The 18921-nt window shown below is 44.0% G+C and overlaps 1 protein-coding gene across 1 annotated transcript in view; it reads left to right on the forward strand.

Annotated features, from left to right (window-relative positions):
- Positions 1 to 18921, forward strand: part of FBXL13 (F-box and leucine rich repeat protein 13) — a 155730-nt gene that overhangs the window by 23034 nt on the left and 113775 nt on the right. Inside the window, exons 6-9 of the mRNA XM_084811493.1 lie at positions 353 to 462; positions 8160 to 8345; positions 12954 to 13049; positions 13441 to 13576. Coding sequence (XP_084667619.1) covers positions 353 to 462; positions 8160 to 8345; positions 12954 to 13049; positions 13441 to 13576 — 528 coding nt within the window. The remainder of the gene's footprint in view (positions 1 to 352; positions 463 to 8159; positions 8346 to 12953; positions 13050 to 13440; positions 13577 to 18921) is intronic.

Genomic DNA, 18921 nt, shown 5'->3' on the forward strand with positions numbered 1-18921 from the left:
TTAGGACAGGTCGAGGGACCTCGTGTGAGCTCTTCTGACTGGCCCTGTTCCAGAAATGAGCATTTTTGTTCATTTCCTGTTGCCCAGGAAGTGCTAAATCTTCATTCCACAAGCGTTGGCCACTGCTTCTGGATAGGAATTGGCGGGGTGCAAGAAAATCAGCGGAGGCGTAAGCGCCCTGTTGGATTCTGCCCGTTGTCTGATCCTGTGATCTAGGCCTGAGGGTCATTTTGATTCAGCAACAAGCATGTTTATGTATTAAACCAACTTCTTCAACTGAGCAAACTTGTAATAAATGGGAGTGATTGTTTATTAATAAAGCCCCTGCTTTTCAAAAACGATGTTGCTCCAGGGGCAGCGAAAAGAATAGGAAAAGTCTTTGATTGTACTTTACAGAAGATAATCTTAATGGCTTGGAAAAGAGAGACTGGTTTTACCAGAAAGGCTAAAAGATATATGGAGGTATGTTATCTAGGATGATTTAATTAGTTCTGTGTGCTTACAATACATGCATTGGTGTAAATTTAACTTTAAATCCACAGTCCTTAGGCCCTGCTGCTGCTGATCTGAGTATGCATGCACAGTATAAATTGAGTATATATAATTAAATAATGTAACTAAGTACAGAGTAATTCAATTCCATAGAAATCACATAGCATGCCGCATAAGAGTGCAATAGTCCCTATGATGGATTAAGATAGGGCAGGGATGTTTAACCTCTTTCAGCCTGAGGGCTGAATTCCATTTCAGAGAAGCTCTCAGGGGCTGCACTCTAGTGGTGGGTAGGGCTGAATGCAAAAGGGGCAGGGCCAAAAATACCAGTATATTTTAGTTTAATGTTTTTACTGCCAGTAACTAAGCCTTAGGAGAGGCATTTCATAAAATGGGGAAAAAACAGCAGAAAAGCTGGGAAACCACAAAACAATTGGTGGCTGGGGGAAAGAGGCTGGGACCGATGGGGGAGTGTGGCCATCTGTGGAATCCTGGACAGCCAGATTAGGTCCGTAGTTGGACTGGATTTGGCCCCCAGGCCTGAGGTTCTGCACTCCTAACTCTGAGGGGAATGACAGGATCAGCATGGATGGGGCAGTTTACACAGGAAAAATCCTAGCCATCATGATACCTCATTTTGCCACCATTTTGTGTGTCCTGTTTTGCTAAAAAAAATACACAACACCACAGTAATGCTTCCTTCTTTTCTGGTTTTGTGCTAATGTGTCAGAATGGAAACATAGGAAGTTTCATCTTGGCTGCCATCATGGTTTAGTCACAATTTCAAAGTTCTACATAATTCCTTTTCTTACAAGTATGAACAGAACTACGTATTTTGGAGGTGTCATGACTTCTATCCATGAAGTATCTTCCTTGTGCAAACTCCCTTTTTTCAGTGGATCTTAATTAGGCAGTGCAAGGTACCGAGAAGAAACATTTTTACTTAGTTAGGATTTGTTACCAGTAAACATTTTTATTATGATGGTTTAAAAATATGTGGTTTCTTTGTAGTCACACCTATGGGATCTGTGCCTGCGGAGCAGCATTTTGTAAACTAATTGTCAGGTTTGCCTCTGAGCACAGGGAGTGACACAATAGCTCAGATTCTGAAAAAGAATTGCAAGACGTGGCGGAGGAAGTTTCCCAGGCTTGTCCAGAGATGGAGACACAGACCCCTCAGGCTTCAAAGGCCCAGCTGGATAGAGAGAGCCTCTCTTCACACACCCCTGTGAGAGACAGAGAACAGAGAGAGGTGGGGCTTGGAGAGCCTGAATTCTTAGATGCCAGGCGCAGACGCAGAGCCAAGGGAGAGATGGCAGGGGCAGAGCTTAGGCAACCTGCCCGATTGGCCTGGCATGAACAGCTGTGCTTAGAGGCCTCACAAGAGAGAGGGAGATCCCCACCCCACCCCTTAGTAGTCCACCTTTTCTTCAAACCATGGGCAACTTTTGTAGCTTTCTTTTGAACTCCCTGAAGACATTTCCTTTGTAGACTGTGAGTCACTGACAATTTGCATCTGTATGACCCATTGAAGTAAGTGGATTAAAAGCCGTGGATTGAAGCCTTTTGTCTCTGTTTTGATTTGGCTTTTGAAGTTTTCAGCAGTGGCAAGGGGAATCCTGACAGCTTGCCCACCATTCCTCTTCCCCCCCCCCTACTTTCTCCATTGTTTCTTTTTTGCTGACTGCACTCTGGGACAGCGCCATAGAGCAGGCTTTGAACACAGTGATGCAGGAGAACCAGGCTCTTCGTGATCAGGTCAATCAACTGACGGGTGCTGTACAAGCCTTACAAGTGGCTGTTCAACCCCCCCCCGCCCCCAAACCCTCCTCATCGGAAATGCCCAGTGGCGCTGCCTGAGAAATTTGCTAGAGACAAGGGACTGTTTCAAATTTTCCGTGCCCCATCGGAACTGTATATGCACCTCCAGCTGGAAGATTTCCAGACAGACCAGATTCATGTGGGGTTTATTATTAACCTGCTTTCAGGCATGGCAGCTAAATGGGCTTCAGCACTTCTCCTCACTAATGACCCCCTGCTGGCAGACTACCCAGGCTTCATGATTGCGATGGAGGGATTTTTTGGTGACCCCCTTCGTCTGGAGACAGCGACTTGGGATATCTGCCACCTCAAGCAGGGCAAGGTTTCCAGCTATGTGACCACTTTTCACTTGCTGATGCAGGATTTACAATGGAATGATGCGGCTCTGGTGGCCCAATTTTTTGGACGGTTTGAATGACGAGATCTTAGATGAGCTAGTATGGGCACCACATCCACCGATGCTGGCAGAGCTCATCCAGTCGTGTCTGCAGATTGACAGTTGGATGGAAGGGCGCCATCAAGCCAAGAAGAGCTCTGTTTGCCGGGATTTCCCTCCTCCCATTCCCCCGTGGCCACTGCCCCCTCCCCCCCCCATAGCCCTGCTGCAAGGATGGAGGAGACCCCGATGCAACTGGGAGCAACCCGATCCATGCTATCGCCGGAAAAACTGGAGTGGCGGTGCGCCGAGCAGCGATGCTTCAGGTGTGGAAAGAAGGGCCATTTTGCCAGATTCTGGTGTTCTTGACCGACGGCCCCACCCCCTCCCCACCTCCTGCCCCCCAAGCCTGACTAGGCAACCTCTAAGTCTGTTGGTGGTCTCCCATGAGGAGGCACCATCTGCAACCGGGGTTCACCTTCCACACATCCCCCCCATCCCATCTGCTGCTTCCTGTGCACCTCCATTCTTCCCAGTTGGCGGGGGGAGAGGTCATGGCACTGGTGGACTCTGGGGCTAGGACAAAACGTTTGCTCAGCAATGCAACATTTCTGCTCTGCTCCTCCCTACCCCTTTGAAAGTAGATACTATTGATGGCCATCCTCTCTCTTCTGGAGCAGTCACTTGGATTACAACTCCAGTCATCCTACTTTCCCAGCGGCAAGTTGAGCAGATTCAATTTCACCTGGCCAAGGTGCCCCAATACCCAGTCGTGCTGGGCATATCCTGGCTCTCTAAACATAACCCTCAGATCTCTTGGGAGCTTCATCAAGTGCAGTCGTCATCCCCGTACTGCCAACAGCATTGCTTCCCGGGAGCGAAAACAGCCCCAGCTCAGACCTTAACCCTTTCCTCTCCCTCCTCGTCTTCCCCAAGCAGTTCTTCTGCTCCAGTGATCCTACCAGAAAAAGTATGCGGTGTTCCAGGATGTTTTCAACAAGAGGCTGACCGACTGCCCCCCCCTCTCCCCCACTGCCGCCATGATTGCGCCATTAACTTGATCCCTGGAACTACCATCCTGGCCGGCCGGCTGTACTCTATGTCAGAGCCAGAACTCCGAGGTCTGAGGGAGGTTTTGGACACTAACCTGTGGCGCGGTTTCATTTGCTGCTCCACCTCCCCTGCCAGCACTCCCACTACGTTCGTGAAGAAGAAATTGAGGGAGCTCCATCCTGTCCGTGACTACAGGAACCTCAATGTCATTACTGTCCCTGACAAATACAGATGTTTTGTTCTGTGCAACTCTCCTCTACCTCCTCCTTCTTATGCACAAGCTCTTTGTCAGGGTTCCCCTTATGACCTGAACCCCCTGAGCCACTCCATCAGGATCTCTTGCCTCCTTAAGAGTCCCACCTTCCTTCTTTTACCTTTCCCTTTCCAATAACGTGGGGTTTGGGCTATAGGCGTGCGGTGATTGACACTCTAGACACAGAGTTTAACCACAGCAGTTTACTGGTACATTGGAGCAAGCAAATCACAACCAAAGGTATTTACACAATAGAGCTGAGTGATACAAAAGTCATTAAGAGAAAATAAAAGTTGCAAAAAACACAAATACCTCTACCCTAGCTGCACTTACACTTCTTCAGACTGCTTCTTCCTGCTCTCTGTGCTCAGCACTTCCTGACTCTGCTCTTACTGCTCTGGTCTTTCTGACTCTCTTTTTATACTCTTTTCCCTCAAAACCAAAAATACTGTTTGATACCTGAAGAAATGAAACTTAACTGGGGAAATGAAACTACTCTCAGGGATACCCTCTCCCAACAAAAAAACAACTCAGGCCTCTAAGCCTGACCACTTTTCCCTTTGCCTCTGTAGGCCTCAAACCTTCATACTCTCATTGTATTTTCCTCCCCATAATTTCATTTGTGCAAAGACTTCACCAGGATTCAGCCAAGGCGTCTGTTTTCAAAACTAGGGCCAAGTTACGAAGAAACTGTGAGCATATACTAAGTGCATTTTCCTCACCACTGAAGCTGGAGTCCATGCAAAATGAAAAACACACACACACACAAATGACAAAACAGTCATAGGATTGGGCTGAAAAAGTAGTCAATTCATAGGACTGGAATCAGGTGGGCAGTGTATTAAGCCTGCAGTACCATGCTCACAACTCAGGACTTATTTCTGAGTAAACATGCAGAAGAACAGACTGCAAACCTCTCTGCAAAAGTAACTTGTGCTGGAATCCTATTTACACTTCTCTGGGAGTAAGCCCCATTAAACATAATGTGGCTTGTATCTGATTAGGCATATTGTATAAATGAGCAGTATTTATATCCCCTCCACTTCAAAAATAATAACTCCTGTTTTTATTAAAGTTTTTTGTTTATAGGAACATTGGAAGTTGCGTTATACTGAGTCAGACCTTTGGTCCATCTAGGCAGTATTTTCGGCGCTGAGAGGCAGGGGCTCTCCAGGGTTTGAAGCAGATTATTTCCTATCTCTACCTGGAGGTACCAGGGATTGAACCTGGGACCTTCTACATGCCAAGCATGTGCTCAGCCCCTGAGCTACAACCCTTCCTATTGCTTGGATAATGGCAACTGGCAAACAAAACAGCCCCAGATTTGTTGCTCTGTAACCATGTGAACCCACTTTTCTCAAAGACCTGGGTGAGGAGGAGAATGAGAAAAAACAAACCTTCTTGTCTGTTTGTATAAAGTCAAATACAGTTCAGAACGTTTCTTGCTCACTAAAGAGAATTCTCTTTAAAAAAATTCCCAAGATATGCTCTGGATGGAATAAAGAAGAGATAGAAAGACTGGGACAGGGAAAGGAAAGGAAGGGAAGGGAAGGGAAAAAATAAGAAGAATGATGATTGGAAATGGAGGGGGAGAGACAGAATTCCCCAAGCCAAAAGGCTCCTTTCAGAGAGGTAACACTTCAGAGGAATTTAGGAGGCTGTAGAGGGTTTGTAAGGATTGCACATACTTAAATTAACTTTATGAGGTGAGGTGGGTGAGGGCTTTTTCTTGCTTTTTTAAAAGTGTAAAACCTATTTAGAAGTCCCAGCACTTTCTGGATCATAACATCACATAGTCCTAACCATCCTTTTGGTATAATCTGGTCCTGCAGCTATTTAGGAAAAACTAAAGTGGATGGGGAGAAAGAAGTTTGTGGAGGCTGATTGAATCCTTTGCTATGCTGAAGCTACTGAACTTCTGCAGAAGCTGAAGGTTCCAATTTGGGGGAGCAATATCATATGGTATGTGAAAGACTACTATTTCACATGGAGTTCTTCTTGCCCTTCTCTCTCCCTCTTCCTCTTCAAAATTTCATTGCAAGCAAGCTCCCAGCAGTCAGTACATAAGAGCAGAAAAGTAGGGGGAGAAAGAAAAAACAATGAATAGTCAGTGGAAGGAAAGGTGGCAGTCTCCCCTCTAGTTTAAAAGGCTGGTGCATTCATGCTACACTCCCTATAGGTCTGCTAAGGGAATGAGTCCTAAGGTCTCCTAGTAACTGCAAGGCTACTGAACTGAGAGGTAAAAAGCAGGCTTGTGACAATTGGGCATAAGGCAGATGATGACATTTGGAACAGCTCTAAAGATGCAGAGCACAGCTCAGAAGATCCGGGGCCCATGCCCACGTGGGCTCTACATAACGACACCTACGCCATTGGCTATCTGAGCACGTCAAGACGTTGGTGTTCCTAGCTGTCCAACATGCTTTAGCATCATGCCAGCTGGAGCTCTTGTCTTGAGTTACTATAGTGTTCAAGGAACTAAGGAGAGAGCCTTCACCCTGCTCTCGAGGCATGAATTGGCATGGGGTTTCCCTGTTCAAGGCCAGAGGCCATAAAAGTCTTCTAAGCTGTAGAATATGCTGCTCTGCACAGGCACAGATCTCATATGTGACTGCATAGATGACTATTTGAAGAATGTTAGTTACAAGTAAGCAACATTTCTTTATCGAGTAGTGACACCAGTTGCAATATTAATAACATGATGTATTAGTGTTTCCCACATCTGAAGCCTTTCTACTATTCTGCTGCAATGTGTAATATGTGAGTTTAAGTGCATTTTTAAATGGTATTGCCTGATATTGTTTAGTAATTATGTTTTATTGCAATATATCAGCTTAATTTAGTTCTACTGATCTTCAGTCTGAATAAAAGCCAGATCCTATGGATATTTACCTGGAAGTAAGTTACACAGAATTTAGTGGTACTCCCAAATAAGTGTGCATAGAACTGCAGCCCAAAGTTATTAAAAACATGTATACTTTGCCTTTACGCTATACTAAAGCACTCAAGGTGGCTCACAATATGCTTAGAGTCTCTAAGGGCCAAAACTACACGTGTTGTTAAATCCATATTTACATTGAATGTGCATGTTTTTAATTTAATTTAATTTATTTTATTGCATTTATATCCCAACTTTTTTCCTCTTGCAAGGAACCCAAGGTGGCTTACATTATGCTCCTCCTCTCCATTTTATCATCACAACAACAGCCCTGTGAGATAGGTTGGGCTGAGAGTCTGTGACTGGCCCAAAGTCACCCAGGGAGCTTCCTTCCATGGCTGAGTGGGAACTAGAACCCAGATCTCCCGGCTCCCAGTCCAACACTCTCGCCACTACACCACACTGGCTCTTTTAACAATTGCATTGGAGGAGCTGGCTAATAATGAGATCAGAGCAGGCATTGGAAGGGGAATGTAACCCTTTATTTTGCATGCTGCAATCCCAAGGAAAGTCCCTCTTCAGAGGGTGCAATCCTATTGGGATAGGCAGCCACCTCCGAACTCAGAGGTGACCGCCTATCCAATGCAGGGCAGGAGAAGTGCGGAGGGAATCGGTCCCCTCTGTGCTTCAGCTGCCTTGCATTTATGGCTAGATAGTCAATTTCAGCTGTCTAGCTGTGGGGCCTTGGAGTGCGAGAAGCGGCAGCCGAATGACACGCAGGATGTGTTGTACTGGCATTTCCAACTTCCCCACCCCGACATGCCCCCAGGAATGCCCTGTTTTTGCCTCTTCTGAGCGTGGGGCCGTTCCACGCTGCCTACGAGGCGGTGCAGGAGGGGATGAAGGTCAGTTCTCAGGGAACCCACCTGTCCTATGGCCATCTAGCTGCTGTCTAGCAGCCATAGGATTGCGCTCTTAAAATAGTATTTTCTTTGGGGGAAATCCCTCATTGGCAACAATGGGGGTATTTCCCTCTAAACCAAATACTAGCTTCAAAAGAGGGATTTTCTTCATAAGCATAGCAGGAGGGAAAGGGTTAAATTCTCCTCTCCACACCTATTCTGATTGCATTAATTATCACCTGCTGATCCAATTAGCATTTTAAAAACTTGTTTAATGTCAGATGTAGTTTGGCCCTTAATTTATTAAATTTGCTGGTCAAAACAGACTGTCATTTGAATGAAGAAAATGCTACCTTTGTTGTATTTTATATGTATATTTTACAGCACATAGAAGGAGAGGCTGAAGAATTTCTTTTTGTAGAAGGGCCTCATGCTGAAGTGCATGAAAGACGTCATTCTGAGAAACGTCACTTTTCCTTAAGACATCACATTGAAGAAAGCATGTTAATATTACACTTCAGATCAGGCAAAGACCATTTGACAAAGTTGCCAGAAAGAGCAATAGCCCAGGTTAGTCTTTCTTTCTTTTTTTTAACTGGCTATGCATTGCTGTTTTTTGTAGGGATGTACAAGAATTTTGTTCCTGTTTGCAAGTAATGCGAACATGTCGCATTCACAACGCCAAATGTGAACATGAACAAGAGTGTAATTCTTGGGAAATTTTCGCAATTTCCCGAGCTTGTGTTCACATTTGAAAGTGTGCTCTTGTGCAAGTGCGCACTTCTGAAAATGTGCATTCCCCCCCAACTGCATTTTCATGCTTTAGCATATGGGGGGAAGTGTGCATTTGGGGTGTGTGCTTGGAAAAGTGTGCATTTTTTGTGTTAGAAAATGTGTACTTTTCCTATTTGAAAAAAGAAGACACATTTGGGAGTGAAAACGAGGTGAGGTGAGGACCAAGATAGAAAATGGAGAGCCTTGACTAGCTTAAATTGTATTTGTTCTCCCATCCCTAGTTTTTTGTCAGGAGAAACTCAAATCCTTGTCCCAACTCTTTTTTTTCCTTGCTCCCTCTGGCATTGACTACTTTTCTCTGGCCTCGAAGTAGAGGCAAGAGCAGCTAGTGCCAAAAGGAACATATTTTGGGCTTCATCTACTGCAAAACATCTCTTGCCGTTGTTGCTATAAAACAGAAAGAGCAGCAGCAATATTTGTAAGAAAGCTTGTAGAAGGGATCCTCAGTCTGGCTGGCAAGCATATTCTTCAGCTTGGGTTTGGATTTACTGTGGTGGAAAAGGCTGACTAGATGAAAGTGGAATTTTTTGAGGGATTCTCGGATGAATACATCCACATAATATCAGAGCCCCATGATGATTAGAACATAATGCACGTAATAGACAAGTGTGTCTCACATGGAAGTTGTATTCAGATCCAAACCTGATGTTTAAAAAAGCTGAAAATGAACTGAAAAAAGATAATCTCTTCCTATTCCAAATGCATTAAATAGTAAAACTGTTGCTGCTTTAGTGATGTGAAAAAACACTTTTCCTTCTGTTAATGCAAGTAAGAGAAGGACATAGTATAATTATACTTGTCTATTTGTTAGCTACCCTGAGAACAGTTGGCTGAAGGGTGCGATATAAAACGTTTGAATCATAACTAGTAAGGCAGTAGTCCTCAGCTGTTTTATATACTGAATCTGAAATGGCTTGTCAACTCAGACTATTTAAAGAACTTTGAATAACCATACCTTATTCAAATGAATAACCTCAAATGAACATCTGAGCCTTTGTTGACTATACTAAGTGTGTCCAGAGCCAAAAAGGGACTCTTATTTTATGTTACTCTATTCTAATTATTTTCTTTCATTTATTTTATATCCCATCTTTTTCATAATGAACACCTCCCATCTCTTCCTATTTTTTATCAACTCTTCCTTTTTATAATTAAGACCCTGCAGTTTAACCCACTTAATGTATTCTATTCCATAATAAACACCTCCATCACATCCCGTTATTTTCTGTCATCCAGTTTTATTCATTTTATCTCATCCCATCCCTTTTATAATGTTCACTCCCCGCATCCCACCCCATCTATTTTGTATCGTATATTTTTATTTCATTTTCTGTCATTCCATTTTATTCATTTTATCTCATCCCATCCTCTTTACAATAACACTCCCCATTTTATCCCACTTTATGTATTCCATCGCATAATGGACACCCCACATCCCATCTGTTTTACTTAATCCCATCACATGTCATCTCCCAACTCAACTGACGTTATTATAATGAACACCCCCCCACACACCTTCTCTCCCTCCCTCTCCTCCACTTTAAAGCGTCAGCTGTTTCTGGAGAAAGCAGCATTTTGCTGAACTTACTAACAGCAGCAACAGTAGACAGAAACAGCTTTTCCCCAGATCGTCTTCCAGGCAACACTCTGGGAGACGCTCCTGAAAGGCTTTATGGTTTCAGATAAAAAAGTAATAAAGGAAACATTTGCCCCCAGAAATGTGCTGAGGACGGGATTATTGGCGGAGGCAGGGGACAGACCAAAGTTGTTCAAGGAGTGTTACAAGGGCTGTCTCTGTCGCTGTGTTGTTGTTGTTTTAACTGGTGGTCATGCACCACATTTATTATTATTTTTTTGCCAGCAGTGGAGGCTAGGGATCTTGGGGGGCTGCATGTGGTCCACAGGCCACACTTTTTGCATCCCTGTCCTAAAGGGTCTGGTCTGAAGTTTCAGGGTACTCATGGACCCAGCTTTACCCTGGACAGTGTGTCCAGGAGTGCCTTCGCAGAGCTTTGGTTTGTGTGCCATTCGTGCCCTTTCCTGGAAAAGGCAGATCTGGCCAATGTCACACGTCTTGACTACATCCAAATCAGATTATTGCAACACATACTGTGTGGGGCTGTATTTGAAAAGTTCTTGGAAACTGCAGCTGGTGCAAAAGTAGCAGCCAGGGGTTTGCCTGGGTCCTGCTTTTTGGAGCATATAACTCTAATATTATTAAAATCTGTAGTTGTTCGCAATTCATTTTCAAGAACAATTCAAATGCTGGCTGTTACATATAAAATATGACTGGTTTGGGACTAGGTTATTTTAAGGACCACCTTCTCCACATGAGCCTGCCTGTTCATCATCATCATTGGCACTGCTTGACATTCCGTTGCCATCGGAGGCCCAGTTGGCCTGGACAGGGCCTTTTTAGTCATGGTGCCTGGATTGAAAGACTATCCTGGAAAATCTGGCTGGCATTTTGGCATCCTGCTGTTTTCTGTGCCTTTGTACATAAACTCTCTCCCCCTGCACCCCTTTTTTATAATTCTGTGATTTTAATATCTGGCTCAATTTACAGTTTTATGGATTATATATTGTTTTAATTTATGTTGGTAAGGCATATTGCGGGCCCATTTTATTGTTAGACCTGGGGAGAGAGGGAGACAGGCAAAGACCACCTCAGAGACTGCTTCAGCTGGACTTTTCCCTCCCCTGAAAGGACAAACATGTACAAACATCTGCTCTGTGGGAAGGATTCTGGGACTGAGAGGGAAGACCACCATAGAGCCTGCTCCAGGGCCTTCTACCACCAACTGCCCTGTGGGAAGGATCCATATAAAATGTTATATTTTAATTTTTGTGTGATTTTTTGTGATTTTATTAATGTCTTTATGTTAGTTTATGTTACTTGTAAACTGCCTTGGAAAGATTTGGATCCTGAAAGGCAGGATATTATTTTTATGAATAATAACACACAAATAAAAGTATTTTAATGCATAAAAATAATACCGGGACTAGCTGACTGCCATTACTCCAAACTCCTCTTTGGGAGACAAAGCTTGCAAAATCTTTCATTCTTTATTGATATACAAATATTTTTCATTTCCTTTGTCTAATCCAGTTTGACTTGCAAAGTGAGAGGCTGAGCAAAGTGAGTTTGCTGACCAAGTGCTCCTAAATATATAGTTACCACTGAAACAGGCAGCAGAGAGTTTGCTTGTTTTTAGCAACTGTTTGTGATAGAATTTACACTGAAATGTTTTCAACTATTCTACAGCTTCCTGTTGATTGTGATTCTGACTTTCCTTGCAAGATATATTAGTATCCCTGGAGGTTTTGCTAAATATGCTAAAAGATTTCAATCAGCCACTTTCCTTCTTGACCCCTGCATATTAAATAGTTTATTTAAAGGTTTGAAGACAAAATGAATCACATGTGTTTAACATAGTGTTATGAAATAAATCAAGATCAAAAAACAAATTTCTTTAAAAATAAGTTGTTTTCCTAATTCTCAGAGCATTCCTATGGTCTCTGAGAGGGGATCCAGGGATCATAGGATATGGTGGATTCCTCCTGCCCTCCTCCCCCAAGCCTAGACATACTTATGACATGGGCGGGGGGGGGGGAATCTGAGTGAGGATTTTTCCCTCTCCAGCCCTCTACCCTGACTCACAGCTATTGTGGAAAGCTCCACAGCAGCTCCTCACCCAAGGACGGCGCTCTGACCTCAGGTAACAATGGAAATGAAAAGGAAGGGAGTGTGCCAATGGGTGGGTAGGAGAGGGGCCATGGCTCCACCAGCTCCCATCCCCACCCCAAACAGCGCAACTCCACTAGATACACTCAAAGGGCCAACTAGTGGGAAATTGCCTGAAAGGAGGACACACAAAAATCAGCTGTGTTGGTCCTCCTGCTCTGCCAACAGATGCCCAGCAGAGCGTAGGATACTCGGAAAGCTCTGAGATCAGAGCCTTCTGTCTCTCAGGTTTCTAAAATGTAGGATCTCTCTCTCTCTCTCTCTCTCTCTCTTAATTCATATACTGGTGGAATCACCTGGACACAGATCACATTAGCATGTGAAACTCTGGCCAATCTGCAGGGTTGGGGAGCTTTGCTATATTTAAAAGCACATTCATTATATAGAATCAGAAAGGAAAACAAAATAAATGCTGAGTTAGTTTCTTTACTTAGTCTTAGGCGGACATTTTTATAGCATGCTTGTGTAGCTGTCTACTACTACATTGCAAAAACGGGGTTCAAAATAATTGTTTGTGTGGGAAGGCTGTGCTTTTTTGACCAAGAGAAATCTAAAATCCAAAGATGTTGAATGTCTTATGGACAAATCTTACTGCTTAATTCTGTGCGTATTAATATGTATCTGTGTTTTGAACCTAGATCTTCAACTATTTAACTTTAATTGACTTGGGAAGATGTGCTCAAGTTAGCCGAGCTTGGAGGGCAATGACACAAATGACTTCAGTATGGAGTAATGTAAGTAGAGATGTTTGCAATCAAGTTTTAATACCAGTTGAAAACAAACAAACAAAAGTAATGATGATTCTCTTTGTTTAAATTAGCCCATTGTCCTACAAATTTAATACTGCTGTTAGAAAACAAGTGGATACCTAATGATAATGAATTGGATACCTAATGATAATGAAGGCATATAAAGCACGTAATTTCAGTTTCTTGCGTCAGGGAATTACCTTGCTTTAGTATTGCCATCGTACGTAATATATTTTCATTTGATTCCCATGATCTACTCACCTGCCAGAAGTGAAGCATTTGTTTCAGGATAAGATAGTTAGATTTAACAAATCATTAACTTATGGAATGCATAGTAATATTTTTGTCATTACTAATAATATATTTTCTTTTTTAGATTAATTTTTCTGCAGTGAAAGACATAGTGAAAGATAATATAGCAGGAAATATTTTGCTGAAGTGGCGCACTAGTGTGGTGCATTTGAATCTTCGTGGTTGTGCTACTCTTCACTGGCATACTTTTAAAAATATTGGTAAGAATTTTATTTTCTTGCATTTCTGTTTTCTTATACTTGTCTTATTTTTTTGCTGTTTATGTGTTCATATATTTTTGAAATATAAGCATATTAAGTCACATACTTAGAAGCTTCAAGTGAAACAGTTTTTAAAAGCCGTGTTCCCAGCCCTATAGGAGGATCATTGGAACTGGGTAAGGACAGGGGACAAAGGTAGCTGGAAATCAGTACAGGTGGTGGCTATACAGCTTGAAGCAGTCATACTGCCAACCAAGGATGCTCTAGCCAGCTAGCTCAGCGCTGGTTGGCCTGGAGAGTGGACAACAAGGCTGGAGCATAGTGGAGACTTTTTCCCTCTGGTCTGCATCCGAAGTATAAATAATCCAGGTTAAGCCTCACTGTTTGTTTCACTTTCCTGAATGCTTGTCTGGTGATCTTGTCTAATTTGGCAGTTTTGCCTTCTTTGCAATTAATTACTCTTCCTGATACACAGTGGTTGTTCATGGGGATTTATTCCTGGGGTTTCTGTCTCATAACTGAATTGGGTGTCAGGCAGGGGTCATAGTCAAGAGTAAGCAGAGGTGGGTTTTCAGCAAAATCCCATGAATTTGGGCATTGGAGATATGGGGTTACAGGCCAGTTCACCACAGGTTCTGGCAGCCAACTGCATCCAGTCTAGTGATGGCAGAGAGCTTGAGTAGGTCACACTGGCCAAGTTTGGACAATCATGGGGGGAAAAGAAGCCACCGTGGCTTCTTCCCTTCATGTGCTGCACACGTGACCGCCATTTGCATAAATATCCATGATGCCATGCGGGTTGCTGTGTTGTCCAAACCTGGGATGGTGCACAGCAGAGGTGCTTACCCATCCTGCCACCCCTACTACATGCTGTGCACGGCACTGGGTTCAGACAACATGGCAAGCTGTGCGGCATCACGGGAAATTATGTAAATAGCAGCCATGTGCGTAGCACATGCAAGGATGGGGGAAGAAGCCACAGTGGCTTCTTTCCCCCCCATGATCATCCCAACCTGGCCACTATCTAATTTTTCTGTGATCACAACCAAACTTCCAGCAAATTGACTATCAGCAACATCAAAGTGTTACTGTCTAATAATGTCAAATTCATGGAAGTTATAAGCAATACTGTTTGTGGACTGTTCCAGCTCAGTCCAGTGTGTGATTGTCATCCTTTCTTTCTTTCCCCCATGCTCTGCTCCCTAGTGCATGTACACAATATAGTGTGAATACAATGAGTTTATATCACATAGATATAATGATTATTTGCAGAAGCCTATGAAATTATATAACTTCATACACATATCAGTAATTCAAATTAAAGCAGTAATCTCTTTCACGTAGTATTTTTTATTTGATTGTACAATGCAGAATGCTTTCTGACCGTTTATGAATGAAATGGGGTTATCCAGGCATAGCAACTGGTATTTCTTAAAGGGCAATGATAAACTGAAAGCAAGGTCATGACAGCACCTATTGTATTTCTTGTTCAGTGGTTTATTTTGATCTGTAAAGTGATAGTAGCAGTCTTTATCATACCAAATGACACTGATTGAAGCTTGGCTCTTTGTTGTTCAAGTCAGCTCTCTGATTTTTTAATAATGGTTATTTAAAACTGAAGACTGGTGTTGAGTGAACCTGTCCTTCGGATGTAAGAGTCACAGCTAAAATAAAGGTTAACCCTTTATTATATAATTTAGATAGTAATTGTATTATTCCTTATTTGCCGCTAGTTAAACTGCAAGTATATCTTGGCAGGAGCAATTTTGCTTTTCAAAATACCATTTTAAGATCTCACAATGGGCTTTCGATATTTATGCACTAATGCAATGAAAGCAGCAGCAGCAGCAGCAGCAGCAACAGTTTGTACGACATGACAGTCCATGGTCCAATTAAGCCACAGTGGGTAGGGTTTTTTCCCCCCATAGCTAAGCCCTATACTTCTGCCAGTTGACTGAATGCAGCATAGCTTGTTTTCGCTGGTCATGGGTTGTTTCCCTCCCCTGTTCCCAGCATGTATCCCTGGAGCCTTTACAGCATGGCTTCAGTACATCAGCAGCCTGTTCACCACTAACCCACTCATGTTTGGATGTGTATTAATATTTAACTTCTCCTCGGATGGTCACACTGTCCCGATGAAAGCCTAAATCTGCACAGCCTCCTCCTGCTGTGTTCACTGTCCTCCCCACCCCTCCATTTCCACCCCACTACTCTGCCTTGCTGCTAGCAGCAGCACGTTGGCCTTTCATAGAATCATAGAATAGTAGGGTTGGAAGGGGCCTACAAGGCCATCGAGTCCAACCCCCTGCTCAATGCAGGAATCCAAATCAGACCATCCTTGACAGATGGCTGTCCAGCCTCGTCTTGAATGCCTCCAGCGTGGGAGAGCCCATCACCTCCCTAGGTCATTGGTTCCTTTCTCGTATTGCTCTAACAGTCAGGAAGTTTTTCCTGATGTTCAGCCGGAATCTGGCTTCCTGTAACTAGAGCCCATTATTCCGTGTCCTGCATTCTGGGATGATCGAGAAGAGATCCTGGCCTTCCTCTCTGTGACAACCTTTCAAGTACCTGAAGAGTGCTATCCTATCTCCCCTCAGTCTTCTCTTCTCAAGGCTAAACATGCCCATTCTTTCAGTCTCTCTTCATAGGGCTTTGTTTCCAGTCCCCTGATCATCTTTGTTGCCCTCCTCTGAACCCTCTCCAGCTTGTCTGCATCCTTCTTAAAGTGCAATGCCCAGAACTGGACACAGTACTCCAGATGAGGCCCAACCAGTGCTGACAAGAGGGGAACTAGTACTTCCTGGGATTTGGAAGCTATGCTTCTATGAATGCAGCCCAAAAGAGCATTTGCCACATCACATTGTTGGCTCATATTCAGCTTGTGATCGACAACAATTCCAAGACCCTTCTCGCTTGTAGTGTTGTTGAGCCACGTATCCCCCCTCTTGTAACTGTGCATTTGGTTTCTTTTTCCTAGGTGCAGAACTTTCGTTCATCTGTGCACCCTCTTCCTCCTCCTGCGGTGCTACCCTTCTCCTCCTCCCCTTCCACCCAACCACTCGGACTTGCTGCTAGCAGCGGTGTTCTGACCTTTTGTTCACCTGCGCACCCTCCTCCTGCTGCAATGCTACCCTCCGCACCTCCTCCTCCCCCTTCCCATCCACTCCCCTCTGGCATGCCAAAGCACCCACCACTGTGTTACTTCCTAATCTTCCAACCCCCACCCCACCCCCGGGAGAGTGGTGAAGTGGGGTTTAGCAGTAGGCATTGACGCTGCAATGTTTGCTGCCACCCTTCACCTGGCATTGGAGTAGTCATCACTCCCTATCCCGCTCACTGCTGTCTTTAACCTATGCCCCTCCTGTCTGTTCTAAAGCACTTGCAGGTTCCCCCCATTTACATTAGACAAAAAGGCACAATTGACGTAGATTACAAAAGACAGTTTACTAAAAGGTTGCGCAGGGTATATCTAGGAGGCAGGCAAGTGCTTCATTTTTGGGGCAGGGCGGGAAGTGCCTAATGGCCATGCATGGTTGTTGTTGTTGTTCAGTCGTTCAGTCGTGTCCGACTCTTCGTGACCCCATGGACCATAGCACACCAGGCCTTCCTGTCCTGCGCTCTCTCCCAGAGCGTGCTCAAGTTCATATTCATTGCATCGGTGATGCTATCTAGCCATCTCATCCTCTGCCATCCCCTTCTCCTTTTGCCTTCAGTCTTTCCCAGCATCACGGTCTTTTCCAGAGAGTTTTCTCTTTGCATTAGGTGGCCAAAATATTTGAGCTTCAGCTTCACTATCTGTCCTTCCAATGAGCACTCATGGTTGATTTCCTTTAGGATTGACTGATTGGACCTCCTTGCAGTCCAAGGGACTCGTAAGAGTCTTCTCCAGCACCACAGTTCGAAAGCATCAATTCTTCGGCGCTCAGCCTTCCTTATAGTCCAGCTCTCACAGCCATACATTACTAGTGGGAAAACCATAGCTTTGATTAGACGGACCTTTGTCGGCAAGGTGATGTCTCTGCTTCTTACTATGCTGTCTAGGTTTGCCAGAGCTTTCCTCCCAAGGAGCAAGCGCCTTTTAATTTCATGGCTACAGTCACCGTCTGCAGTGATCTTGGAGCCCAAGAAAATCTGTCACTGCTTCCATTTCTTCCCCTTCTATATGCCAGGAAGTGATGGGGCCAGATGCCATGATCTTCGGTTTTTTAATGTTGAATTTCAAACCAGCTTTTGCACTCTCCTCTTTCATCCTCAACAAGAGGCTCTTTAGATCCTCTTTGCTTTCTGCCATTAGGGTGGTATCGTCTGCATATCGGAGGTTGTTGATAATTCTCCCAGCAATCTTAATTCTGACCTTTGATTCATCCAACCCGGAGTTTCTCATGATGTACTCTGCATATAAGTTAAATAAGCAGGGTGACAATATGCAGCCTTGTCGTACTCCTTTCCCAATTTTGAACCACTCGGTTGTTCCATGCCTGGTTCTTACTGTTGCTTCTTGACCCTCGTACAGGTTTCTCAGGAGACAGGTAAGGTGGTCTGGTATTCCCATCACTTTAAGAATTTGCCACAGTTTGTTATGATCCACACCATCAAAGGCTTTAGCATAGTCAGTGAAGCAGAAATAGACGTTTTTCTGGAATTCTCTTGCTTTCTCCATTATCCAGCCAATGTTGGCGATTTGATCTCTAGTTCCTCTGCCTCTTCAAAACCCAGCTTGTACTTCCGGTAGTTCTCAGTTCGCATACTGCTGAAGCCTAGCTTGTAGGATTTTGAGCATAACCTTGCTGGCATGTGAAATGAGCGCAGTTGTGCGGTAGTTTGAACACTCTTTGGCATTGCCCTTCTTTGGAATTGGAATGTAAACTGACCTTTTCCAGTCTTGCGGCCACTGTTGAGTGTTCCAAATTTGTTGGCATATTGAGTGCAGCACTTTAACAGCATCATCTTTTAGGATTTTAAATAGCTCAGCTGGAAGACTGTCCTCTCCGCTAGCTTTGTTGTTACTAATGCTTCCTAAGGCCCACTTGACTTCACTTTCGAGGATGTCCGGCTCAAGTTCAGTGACCGCACTAACATGGCTATCAGGGACATACAGATCTTTCCTGTATAGTTCTTCTGTGTATTCTTTCCACCTCTTCTTAATCTCATCTGCTTCTGTTATGTCCCTGCCTTCTTTGTCCTTTATCATGCCCGTCTTTGCACAAAACGTTCCCTTGAGATCTCCGATTTTCTTGAAGAGATCTCTAGTCTTTCCCATTCTATTGCTTTCCTCGATTTCTTGGCATTGTTCATTTAAGAAGGCCTTCTTGTCTCTTCTTGCTATTCTCTGGAACTCTGCATTC

This window comes from Heloderma suspectum, chromosome 7 (genome assembly GCF_057233095.1).
Source record: "Heloderma suspectum isolate Gila_16-S chromosome 7, 16-S_ref, whole genome shotgun sequence".
In the NCBI taxonomy this organism is placed as follows: domain Eukaryota; kingdom Metazoa; phylum Chordata; class Lepidosauria; order Squamata; family Helodermatidae; genus Heloderma; species Heloderma suspectum.